General features: G+C 41.1%; 1 protein-coding gene across 1 annotated transcript in view; it reads left to right on the forward strand.

Moving 5' to 3' along the window:
* Positions 1-13,132, forward strand: part of COG5 (component of oligomeric golgi complex 5) — a 382,415-nt gene that overhangs the window by 354,408 nt on the left and 14,875 nt on the right. The window contains exon 20 of the mRNA XM_007945097.2: positions 7,954-8,191. Coding sequence (XP_007943288.2) covers positions 7,954-8,191 — 238 coding nt within the window. The remainder of the gene's footprint in view (positions 1-7,953; positions 8,192-13,132) is intronic.

Below are 13,132 nucleotides of genomic sequence, written 5' to 3' on the forward strand. Positions count from 1 at the left end.
TTCACAATGTTATCCATAATTTGTCATGATCCACACAATCAAATGCCTTTGCATAGTCAATAAAACACAAGTAAACATCTTTCTGGTATTCTTAACCTTGAGCCAAGATCAAAGAAAGAAAGGAAGGAAGAAAGAAAGAAAGAGAGAGAGAGAGAAAGAAGGAAGGAAAGAAAGGAAGGAAGGAAGGAAGGAAGAGAGAAAGAGAGAGAGAGAAAGAAAGAAAGAAAACTCAATCACTAATTTTGTATGGAAAGGAAAGAGACCTCGGATAAGCAAATCACTACTGAAGAAGAACAACAAAGTAGGAGGTCTCACACTCCCAGATCTCAAAACCTACTACACAGCCACAGTAATCAAAACAACCTGGTTTTTGTACAGTGACAGACATACAGACCAGTGGAATAAAATTGAGAACCCAGAAATAGATCCACCGACCTATGGTCAGCTGATGTTTGACAAAGGTCTGAAATCTATTCAATGGGGAAAAGATAGTCTCTTTCACAAATGGTGCTGGCAAAACTGGATATCCATTTGCAGAAAATGAAACAAGATCCATACCTCACACCATACACAAAAATTAACTCCAAATAGATCAAAGACTTAAATGTGAAACCTAAAACTATAATACCAAAAACCCAAACTCTTTGCCTTCAAGTCAGATCCGAGTCATAGTGACCCCTCCTTGGGTTTCCAAGGTGGTATCACTTCCTTTCAAGGAGTGGCTGGTGGGTTTGAACCACCAGCTTTCTGGTTAGCACTCAAATGCCTTAGGCACTATCCCACCAGAGCTCCTAAATTCCTAGATAGGTTGGGGGGAGGGAGAGAGAGAAAAACCAGAGATTATTCCTGTTAACCAAGGGTAGGAGGGAGGGGGAAAAGTGGAAACTTTTGTTTGCAAGGCATTGAGACAAAAAAAAAAAAAAAAATTCTAGCCTAGAACTGAACCCACCACCTTGAAGCCAAACAACCGTCAGACCTATACAGTGAACAAGACTCATGAGGAATATACTCCTCAGAGCATTTAACCAAAAGGGCAACATTTGCCCCAAAACATAACTCAGAAGGCAGCAAGGGGCAGGAAAGAAGGACCCCGGGGGGAAAGTGGGAAGAATAATGCTGCACTGAGGGAACTAATGTTACAAAGCAAAATGTGTATAAATTGTTGAATGGAAAACTAATTTGGTTTGTACACTTTTACCCAAACCACAATTTAAAAAAAGCAATAGTGTTTGCAACTCAGGAGATAGGAATTTAAAACTGCTAATTACGAATGTTTGGGAAGAACCTGAATGCCTGTGAAAAGGGGGCAAAAAAGAGTAATTTATGAAGTATAAGGATGGTCATATACTTTAGTAGTTACATTGATGAGCAGCTACTACCAAAAAAAGAAAAGAAAAGAAAACCCAAACTCACTGCTGTCAAGTCGATCCTAACTCATAGCGACCACTCCTTGGGTTTCCCAGGTGGTATCTCTACAGAAGTAGATTGCCCAATCTTCCTTCCAAGGAGTGGTTTGAACCACCAGCCTTGGTTAGCAGTCTAATGCCTAGGCCTTATGCCACCAGAACTCCCTAGTACCTACAGATAACACATTGCACATAATAGTTGAAAGCTGGTTTCCAGATAGGTATGTTTTCCCTAGTTTGCTTAACTGCAAGTGAACCAGGTTGGTTCTCTAACTGATAGTTTGCCACTAGTTTAAAGCATTGTTTTAAGGTGCATAGCATTGTGTGCATTTGTTTTCCCAAATGGTTTTGGGTGACTTTCAGCTCAGTATACATACAACACACATTTGAGAGTCCACTGATGGTTGTTCTCCATACATGGCAGTGTAGGGGTATGGAACACTGCTGCTTTATAATATGTAATATATTGAAAGTATTCGTCCCATGGTGGTGATCTTCCTATTTTTTAGAATCTTGTTGTTGGTAGTTATGCCGTATCATTTTCATGTAAGTGTGGCTTCTGTGAAATATAAGGTGAAATTGGATTAAACTATTCAAAAAGTTAATCACCTTTTGTGGGGTTTACAATTAACTTTACCTCAAGAATTTGGTCTTTGTTCGTGTGTCCTGAGATATCACCTCTAAAACTTTGGAATTTCCTCAGGAATTTAAGTGTCTTTGAGGACTCCAAACCATAACTACCTAACAGTTTATGCTAATGAGGTGATGCTTGGATAGAAATTGGTCCAGCCAGAAAGACCCACCACATAATATCAACCCAAACTCGGTGGAGGGAGGTTGGAATGAGTTCAACCACATGCAGTGATTCAATTAGTCTGCAGTGATTCAATCATACCGATATAATGAGACCCTGATACAAAAGCACTAGATACTGAGTTCCATGGCTTGCTGGTTGGTGAGAGACTTTGATGCTTGGGAGCGTAGTATGTTCTTTGGGACATGGAAGCTCTACCTTGGGAACCCTCCTAGACCTTGCCCTATGTGTCCCTTCATTTATATCCTTTTTGCTATAATAAAATGGTAATCATAAGGTTAGCTCTTCCCTGAGTTCTGTAAGTCCTTATAGTGAAATATTGAACCTGAGGGAGTAGTGGGAACTAGCAGGTCAGAAATGAGGGGGCCCTGTGGACCCCTGAGCCTATGGCTGTGTCCTAAAGTGAAAACATACACTTTGTAAAAAGTGAAATTGAGATTTATTTAAAGTCCAGAGATGATCCCCACAGAGATAATGTCCAAATTCACAGAATACAGTGGCCACTGTGCCGAACATTAAGGAAGCAAGCATTCTTACAGAGTTGAAGCAAGAACTAAAGCTACAAAATCATGATTGGATGAAATACGGTCAGGGGAGTTCAAAGCAGACTATCTAGGAGTTGGAAACTTAGCAGGAACTGGTGGAGAACATATGTGGGATTACATGATTGGTTCAAGAGTACGTACTCTTCAGTTATTTACAGGATGGTCACAGAACAATGCCAGGGCATGTTTTTCTGGAAACCTGCTACTAAAATTGCTTCCTCCAACATACTTTTTCCTGGGGATCCAATGTAAAGTATATTTATCCATAATGTAGTACGACAAGACCCTTCAGGCATAGGCTATCACATCCTGCATCTGTTTGACCAGAGGAAAGACCTCTGGGAACAGGCTGTGACATCCTGTATCTGCCAGATCACAGAGAAGAAATGCTTCCTTTAGGGTAGATGGTTAGGTCAGACAAAGGTTAGAGACACTGCTGTTAGAAAAAGCAAGTTTAAAATTCAACGTGGTTTCTAGACTCATCTCGAGACTTTAGGAGAGAGTTCAGGCCCCGCTTTCAGACTGCTCTATTTACACATACAGTTGCCTCTGATTTTACACTCTCACACAGCAGGCATCCTGAGAGAGCGTAGGGAACCCCCAAATTTGTAGTGAGGTCAGAAGGGAGAGGGGTCTGGAGACTCGCACGCTTGTGGCTGATATCTGAGGTCTTCTGTAGACTTGACAGTCCTTTTAACTTGTGAGATCTGACTTAACGCTGGTGGTTAGGATCAGAGGAAAAAGTGCTTCATTTGCAGTTGCTGTCAGAACAGAAGTCAAATGGAATATTTTGACTTACTGACACTTTTCTCTACCTTATAATAGGACCAGCCCCCAGGAGTCACACTGGAAAACTAATAGTGAGCACTTGCCCTTTCAGGCCCTCCAGATATTAAAAATTACAACAAAAAGCATTTGCCATTGATTCTGACCCATGGCAACCCCATGTGAGTCGGAGTGGAACTGTGTTCCATAGAGTTTTCAACGGCTGATTTTTCAGAAGTAGCTTGGCTACTAACAAACAACCTTTTGGTTAGCTGCGGAGCATGTTAATAACTGTTTGTACCACCCAGAGACTCCATACGTAGTCTAGGTAAAAGGGATAAACCTTCTAGGCCAATCCGATATCTAGTATGGCTATATAACTGCCTTGGAAACCCAAGGAGGGGTCACTATGAGTCGAATCTGACTCAACGGCAGTAAGTTTGTTTGTTTGTTTGTTTATTTATTTATTTTTGCTAAAATGTAATCCTCAACACAGTTGCCTGGTATTTGGAATGCATTTAATAGGAACAGTTTGTTTCTTTCCAAATTAGAGAAAACTTGAAATGAAAATGTCTGATTGGCATAGCACATGGATTGAAGCTCATTCATTTAGTATAAAATGACTCATGTCAGATTATAAGAAACTAAGAGGACTTTTGAGCCTGGACGTGAAGGATGATAGTCTAAGGAATAAAGAGGACACACACACGTAAAGATTAGTGACATGAAGATGAACATCATCTGCCTTTCAATTATGCAGTGGATTAGTTCTTCCTTCAACTTCTGTATGTAGGCTATCATTATAAAGGCCCTGGAATTTCTGCACAATTACTGCTGCACTTTATCTTTTAACAGAATTGGTAAATCTGAGTGTCAGCAATCACTTAGCAAGTTTTGTATTCTAGTAGATTTCAATAAAGCTTATAATCCTCACTGAGAGTTGAAAATACATATTTCAAAATTTTGTGAAATAGACAAACTTGAAAAAAGAAAAAATAAATTTTACATATATTAACATATTTATGGAAATTGTTTTAGTATGTTATTTTCTAGTATGCAAGGACATTGTTTCGACTGGCCAGATTAAACTTCTTGAAACCATCATCCTGAGTAGTGTCAAGAAAACAACTGTGCTTTTGATAGCACAAAAGATGTAAAAGAGATTGGCACCACTTTTATTTTTATTTCATTATTATTTTTTTTCAGCAATCTAGCCTTTAGTACTGACAAAACCCTAATAAAGCTAGGCCATGCCATGGGAATCTGGGAAAACCAAATCCTCTTGAAGATGGCAAGCAGCACTCCATCCTCTGATAAGGGAAGTAGATGTGCCACCGTCAGAGGCCTTGTCCTTGTTAGGACATGCTTTATTACCTCTCAACAGAATCCCTTCCTGCTGGAATGTAAGCCTAATTTCTCTGTTTCTGGAAGTGGAGGACCTCTGGTTAGTGTCTATCTTAGTCACCTAGCTCAAGCTCACTGCCATCAAGTTCATTCGAACTCATAGTGATCCCCACTGGGTTTCTGAGGTGGTAAATCTTTACAGAAGTAGTTTGTCCCATCTTCCTTCCCTGGAGCAGTTGGTGGGTTTGAACCACCAACCTTCTGGTTAGCAATCAAATGCCTTAGGCGCTGTGCCACCCGAGCTCCTTAGTTACCTAGTGCTGCTATAACAGAAATACCACAAATGGGTGGCTTTAAAAAACAGGAATTTATTTCCCACACCTTAGGAGGCTTGAAGTGCGATTCAGAGCACCAGCTCTCTCTGTGGGCTCTGGAGGACGGTCCTTGTCTCGCCGAGCTTCTGCTCCTGGACAGTCTTCCTGCGGTTTGGCATCTCTGTTCCTCCATCTCTGATCACTCGCTTGTTTGTTTAACCTCTTTTGTGTCTCAAAAGAGATTGACTCAAAACACACTCTACATTGATCATTAACATAATAAAGAAATCTCATTCCCAAATGAGATTATAACCACAGACAAAAGTGTTGGGATTTACAACACATATTCTGGGGGGACACAGTTCATAACAGCGTCCTGCTTATCAAAAACCATTGCCATATTGAGATTAGGTTCAACTCTCATTGCCTTGCTGTGGGCATTTTTGTCCTCTGTTGCTTTTCGGTAGACCATCACTAATTTCCCTATGTCATTCTCAGTATATGGAAATAGTTAATTTTTTAAAAGGATTCAGCATCGTGTAGCTAATGATCTCATCTGATTAGCTAATTACTATGAGGTGATTTCTAATTTTGGTATAACTCTTATTTCCTATAAATATTTCACATTCTTTTAATATATTCTTTAGAGAACAATTATAAACATTTATAAATTATAAATAGTATTTCATGGAGCATCAGCTGGCATCATCTGTTGATCTAAATTAAAGCCTTTCCAAACCTCATCATCTGGGGAAAAAAATTGCATACCATGTGTATTGTTATATAACCAATCCCACAGTCAGAATTCTGCTGTTGGACTGATGAGATTAAATAAATAGCACAAGAGCCGAGTTCTCTGCCAAGACTTTGTTTGGGGCAGGCAGCGTTGTCTGCTATTCCAAAGTGCAAAATGCTATCTCAGGATCTAATATTGTTGTATTCACTTACCAGACAGAACATATCAGTGGATTGAGAATTGTAAGCTGAGAGAGACCTTAGAGTGAGCTGAGAGAGATCATAGAGTATGTATAGTACTTCAGTCATCCAAGACAGATGCTTATCTATTCCGTTCTTAATCTTAGGCAAATGGATTCTAAAATTTCTTCAGTGATCCTCCCAGCATGTAAAAACAGTCTTCAGAATAAAATTGAATATTGTTGGGGTTTTTTTTTTAACTTTTTTTTTTAATTGTGATTTGGGTGAAAGTTTACAAAGCAAATTCACTTTCCATACAGTAGCTCACATACACTTTATCTCATGACATTGACTACAATTTACCACAATGCAACAGCTCCCCTCCCACTTCTTCCCCATAGTTAGCTTTTCCCTGTGTCCATCCCTCCATGCACTTCTGCCCCCTGAGCTGTCTTCCTGTACACACACAGCCCTTCTATTCTCCCGTGATTGATCTCTCCAAGGAGTGTATCTACCTAATGTAAATGTTCAGCTCATCTGCCTGTCTTTTGTTTGGCTGGAAGCCACAGGTGTGGGGTTAACTCCAGACCTGAAGGGCAGCTAGGGGCCATAGTCTCAGTGGTTCCATCAGGCTCTATCAGACCAGCAAACCTGGTCTCTCTTTTTTTTTTTAGTAATTTTGAGTTTTATTCCACATTGTTCTCCCACTCTATCATCCAGGATCTCCTACAGAGATTCCCCTCTGAGTGGCTGACAGTGGTAGCCGGCCACTATTTTAGTTCTTCTGGTCTCATAGTGGTATAGGCTGAGGATCGCATGGTGTACCAGTCATGAGGACTAATTGTTTCCATGCATCTTCATTCTTCTTTGCTCTGGATGAGGAGAGACCCATCGCTGCACCTAGATGGCCACTTGCAAGCTTTTAAGATCCCAGTCGCTACTTGCCAAAGTAGGAACAGTGTTCTGTGTAGTATGTTATGCCATTTGAGCTTGATGTCCCCTGCAACTGTGGTCTCAAGCCCACAAGTTCAACTACTCACTCCCTCTGGGTAGCTGGCTGTAGGCAAGAAGTGATGACAACCTTGTCCCTTGTCAGCTCTACTATATACCTGGGTATTCTTACAGAACATATTAATACACTTGTAGAAACATTGTCTGCCAACCCTATACCTGGTCTTGGCACACTCCCCCCTGCACAGATATAACTAATGGTTCAGCTGTCCACCCATTTATCCACCCATATATCCGTGTTTGCCTTCACTGACAATACAGTACTATATGTGCAAACGATAGCTTTGTTGTATGTACCTCCCATGTACCTCTCTATGTCGTCCTCTAAAATTGAACATTGTTTTATGTTCCTAAAATCAAACTCACTGCCATCAAGTCGATTCGACTCATAGCAACCTGTCCTTGGATTTCCAAGGTGATATCTCTACAGAAGTAGATTGCCCAATCTTCCTTCTTAGGAGTGGCTGGTGGGTTTGCACTGCCAGCCTTCTGGTTAGAAGTCAAATGCTTTAGGCACTACACCACCAGAGCTCCTAAACGCTTAGCAAAAATAAACTGTGCCTTTTGTATCTTCTTGTTATGTGCCATTGAGTCAGACCTGACTCATAGCGACATCTCCTTGGGTTTCTGAGGCAGTGTTACTATGGAAGTAGATTGCCCCATCTTCCTTCCAAGGAGTGGCTGGTGGGTTTGAACCTGTATCATAGAGGGGAAAAAATTGTACACAGTTAAAATATAGAAAGCAGAAGAGGTAAAAAGAAAAATGTCCAATAGTGCCCTTCAGTGAATTGGTGCTGAGAATTTCTGGGTTTTATTTGTTTTGTTCTTTCCTCTTGCAGGTCATTACCTGGCTCAGGGCCACTTGAGGTGCCTTGTTCTTTGTATATGAAGGAGCTACAAGGTTTCATTGCCAGAGTTATGAGTGACTACTTCAAACACCTTGAATGCTCGGATTTTGTCTTTGACAACACTGAAGCCATTGCCCATAGAGCAATTGAACTGTTTGTCCGCAATGCTAGTCTCATAAGACCTCTTGGTGAATGTGGAAAAATGCGTCTTGCTACTGATTTTACACAGGTAAATCGGTGCATAGTTACAAAAGTAAAAACGTCTCCGCCTCATATTATTTATTAAATGAAAGACTAAACATGTATTCCTCAGCATTTATGAGTCACAATGTGAAGAAAAGGAGGCCCATTTAAACCTAAATGGTTATATAAAAAAAGAAGAGTTTGATGATACTTTCATGTTTTTTCTTTGTATTTAATAAAATGATCATAAGTCATCATTGATAGCTCAAGGTCAAGGTGAAGTACCTCATTCCCCAGGAAAGCAACCTTTTCTAATTTTATATAATATGGTGCTTTCTCGGTACTTTACTATCCCACAACCCTAGTATTGATAAGAGTAACTGATTGACCTTGATGGAAAATAATGTAGGTAATGAGAAAGGGGCCTCCTGTTGTCATGTTAAGAGAAAGGATGCCAACACAGCTGTAATCCTCCAGTGGCCACTCAATATTCCAGGACAGTGGTTTAATTCGTTTTGATTCACAGTGGACCACATATATAATAATCAGAGTCTGATTATTTGGTCTCCTTCTAGTAGGCAGAGTATACTTCTTGTCTGCCACGCTTGAAATAATTCTCAGCTATAGATGTGAGTGACGAGGGATGACATTAAAATATCAGAACCATCATCAAGTCTTTTAGAAAGGTGAGGCTTTTACTTCCTTTGTCCTTTAGGCAGATTCTGAAAGCTTTTCAAAAGTATCAGAGGCAAACAAGAAACACCTGAACATACACTTCTCCTCAAAAGATTCAGAACCCCGGATGATTCTAATTTACATAAGCATGTTAAGGGTTAATTCGGTGTTTTTGTTTGTTTGTTTGTTTTTAGTCTTCCCAAGCTGTTAGCTTTACTAGTCTAAGTTGTCACTCAGATGGATTATTTATACGGTTTGCCAGATTCTCCCTGCTTATATAAATGTTGGTGTCAGTATTTGTCCCTGCATGTATCTGGGAGCATGTCTGGTTCATTATTCCTGCACTGAGGAAAGGAGATGGACTGCTTACGCCAGGGAGATGGCTGTTAGACACTCCCTCACACATGACATGATTTGCAAAAAGAAACAGGTGACACAGATCTGATGTTTTTAGAGCCAGGCTCTTTGCATATCAATTGGTCCTAACAATTAGTCATTTTCAGTCATGCCTGAGGCCACTAGACCACCAAAAAGAGTCTGCTTTTTGGAAAACAGGACTTTAGTAGCTTCAGCATGAAAATAGAAATTAAACCTTACCATTGTGGCCCCTTATCTTTTAAATTTTTATCTACTTCCTTCTTAGGCATGTGTACATTTGGCTTTGCTCTTCCAGGTAAACTTCAGCTCAAAGAGAATTCTATATAAATGATACTGTAATTGTTCCTGCTGGAGTTCCAGACACAGGGATGGACCAAGACCTGCCCTTATTTGTTAACGTAGTAAGCCATAAGTACTCCAGCGCATCTCTGTGCTCCTTTCCCCTTTTCTACTTGATTTTGTCTGTCATTGTCCTCTTGTCTCCCCTAGGCTTCCTCCCCCACCAGTTTATTTGCATTCTGCTCCAGCTGGTTCTTGAGTCACTTTCCTGGAGGCAGCACTTCAAGTCCAATTAGAGTGGCAGCCAAGCAGGAGATGGCCAAAATAAGCCTGCTGTAGGAAAGAGGCCTTTTGTTTCTGTTTTTCATTTCAATGATATGTTTCTCTCTGAGTCTTGAAAGATGGGAAGCATTACCCTTTAACCCCTTGCTACTGCAGCACCTGCGCAAAATATGTGGTAGCCTGTGTGTGGGGTGGGGGGCCATGAGCTCCCACCTTCCTGAAACTGCATTATTCAGAACTTTATTGGCCATTCTTTCTTAAGACCTATTGCCCAATAAACCAAAATTTTCCCAGGTTCCTTCCCATAAGTTAAATGAAACTCAACAATCATTATTATCAGTGTAGGCTCAAAACACTTCTCTTTTCCATCTCTAAATATTGAAAAGATGTTCACACACGCAGCGTTTACGCAGTGTTCAGAGCCCTACAAAGGAGCTCTGGTAGCGTAGTGCCTAAGGCACTTGACTGCTAACCAGGAGGCTGGCGGTTCAAACCCACCAGCCACTCCTCGGAAGGAAGGTTGGGCAATCTACTTCCGTAGTGATACTGCCTCGGAAACCCAAGGAGGTGTCGCTGTGAGTCAGGGCCGACTCGACAGCACATAACAACAACAACAATGGCAGTTGGTTGCCGCAGTCTGTGTGGCCGAGGGAAGCGGACTCCTTTGTTTACCCCTGTGCAATCTGTCCCAGTTTCAGACCATCCCCCCACTCACCTTGGAGATGGCTCCCAGGTGTTGGGGGTCATGAGCATAGGAAAGACAGGTGGAACCATTAGCATAAGGAATATTTGTGACCAGTGACTTCGGCACATATGGTCCAACTCTTACATCATGATTGCCCTCTCATTTTTCAAAAATTAGATGTGAGTTTTAGTCATTTGTTGTGTTTGGTTTGGTTTCTTTCCACAACTGCGGTTCCCTGTACCTCAACTTGCAGAATCATGCTTGGTTAGAAGTGTGTTTCTGGGGTCAGTCAAAACACTTACATAGCATTACCCTGGCATTACTCATGGCCACCATCAACCAGGGACTAGAAAGCCTTCAGTTGCCTCCTTATCGAAAGTTCTATCCATGTGTATTCAAAATTAAACAAAGCCACTGAGGTTCCTGGAATCAAGAATGCCCACATGCTCCATGGGCTTTGAAAAGTGTTCTTGTGATAAAAATGCCTGCTATTCTGGCATTCACATCAGACAGAGGAAGAACTCAAAAAGGGACCAATAGAACAATAGAGTTTGAAGAGTGCTGGTTTTTTATTTTTATTTTATTTTTTTGCATAAAACCCAATTGTGAAAGGCAAGTAATGACATATTTCAAAGGTTTCTTTAAGAATCCTGACTTCTCCTCACTGGCACACCGTTGCACAGGTGAAAGAGCCTAGTTGCAGGGTGCCATCTGGAGGGCTCGCGGTGCGGGAAGTGCCCAGAATCCAGCCTTCTGAGAGGAATCCAGGTCAGCAGCATGAGGTGGTTTCCTGCAGGTAATTAATTCCCTGCTGGGACCACATGCTCTCTGTGTCTACCCTAATCACACAGCAGTTCGGAAAGCACTAAGCTTGTCCAAGACCACCGGGATCCCACTGACTCAGAGTCTCTTTGGGGACTTGTCCACACAGGCCTCTGAAAAGCACACGCCCCCCAGCCCTCAGTTGCTTCATCTTCCTTGAGGGAAAAGATGGCTATTGAAGTACTAAGTAGTACTCCTGGCAGTTTCTACTTATAGCTCTTCTGGTGCCCTTTAAGTATATATTTATATGTGTTTCTCTCTGTGCCTGAAAATATAAATTTAGGAAAGAAAACAAAATACTCATGATTCTCATTTGTTCTAATTCCCTCCTTTTCTTCTTCTGAACAATGTCAGGGCAAGAATGCCCTAGGAGTGCGCAGAGATGCCCCGTGGTTAACCAAATGTCTGCGGTGGGTATGGAGCGCTATGTAATTAGTTCACCGTGCCTGCAGCTGACTGCTCAGTCCTTCCAGATAGGAGGGGTGGGGCGGCAGTCGCACATGCCGTTTTTGTATCTACAGCTAATTGCAGAGTCACCTCTTCTAAAAGGAACACTTCTGCCCTTTGAAAACATGGTCTTTATTGTTTAATGGCATTCTGGCACAAGAAAATGCTTCTCAATACCCTTGAAGTCCTTTAGGGATGAAAGATTTATTTTAAACATTTAACATTTTGTCATTGTCCTAGGACATCATCAGTGCAGCAGCATAGTTTCATAGCCATTTGAGGTCATCTCTCAGTAATTTTTTCCTTACCAGTGATTTGTTTTAACATTTAGCCCTGCTTACCTGGACCCATAGCCACCAAGTCAATTTTGACTCCTGACAACCCTATAGGACAAAGTAGGACTGCCCGATAGGGTTTCCGAAGCTGTAAATCTTTACAAAAGCAAACTGCCTCATCTTTCTTCCACAGAGCCACTGGTGGGTTTGATTAGCAACCAAAAGCTTAACCGCTGTGCCACCATGCTCTTCAGTTCTGCTCAAGAGTAAGGGAAAGGTTGTTTAGTTTAATCTATGAAGACACTGAGAACAATTAGGGTGATCGGAAAAAAAATGACAAAAAATCTCATGAAAAAAATACTTAAAAACTGTCACACATATGTGGGTAAGTATATGATTGGAATTACCACATCAATGATACACAGTAATCCCATTTTCACTTTTTGCTTGGAGTAGCAAAAAATTGATACATTCTGAAAGAAACCAGAAACTCCCACCAGTGACTGAACTACACAAGTCCCCAGGAACACCCCAGCCTCCACTGTCTTTAGCATTAAGAACTCTAGCTCGCAGCTATTGTCTTTTGCATTATTGGCAGGAGTCCTGACTTTTCTTCTTAGATTATTTTCTTTTTCTCATTTACTTATTCCTCTGAATTTTAGAAGTTTTGCCATCATGTGAGGTTTTCCTCTGGGACAGAAGATATCAGCGCTCTATCTTGTGTATGTTAATATGTAGATAACCTGGCCGCTGTTACCCTCAACACTGCCTTCAGGAAGCTGCCCCTCCACCTCTTCCTTGACACGCAGTTCATACATTTGATTTAGCACTTATTTCTCTTACAATCATTGTATAACAAATAATCACTGTATGTGAGTAGGTGTTATGATTTTGATGAATGATAATCACATGGTTTAAATAAACAAATGTCCCCTTCTTCACTAAATTTGAGAGAACACCTTAAAGTAGTCTAATTCAATTTCTCATCCCCCTTTTTAGGTCAGTGCTTGACAATTAATACAAAAACCAAAAAGCCAAACTCACTGCCATGGAGTCGGATCCCGACTCATAGCGACCCCTCCTTGGGTTTCCAAGGCAGTATCGCTACAGAAGTAGATTGCCCAACCTTCCTTCTGTGGAGTGG

Source organism: Orycteropus afer, unplaced genomic scaffold (genome assembly GCF_000298275.1).
Source record: "Orycteropus afer afer isolate SDZICR_OR568_19922 unplaced genomic scaffold, OryAfe1.0 scaffold00007, whole genome shotgun sequence".
Lineage (NCBI taxonomy): Eukaryota > Metazoa > Chordata > Mammalia > Tubulidentata > Orycteropodidae > Orycteropus > Orycteropus afer.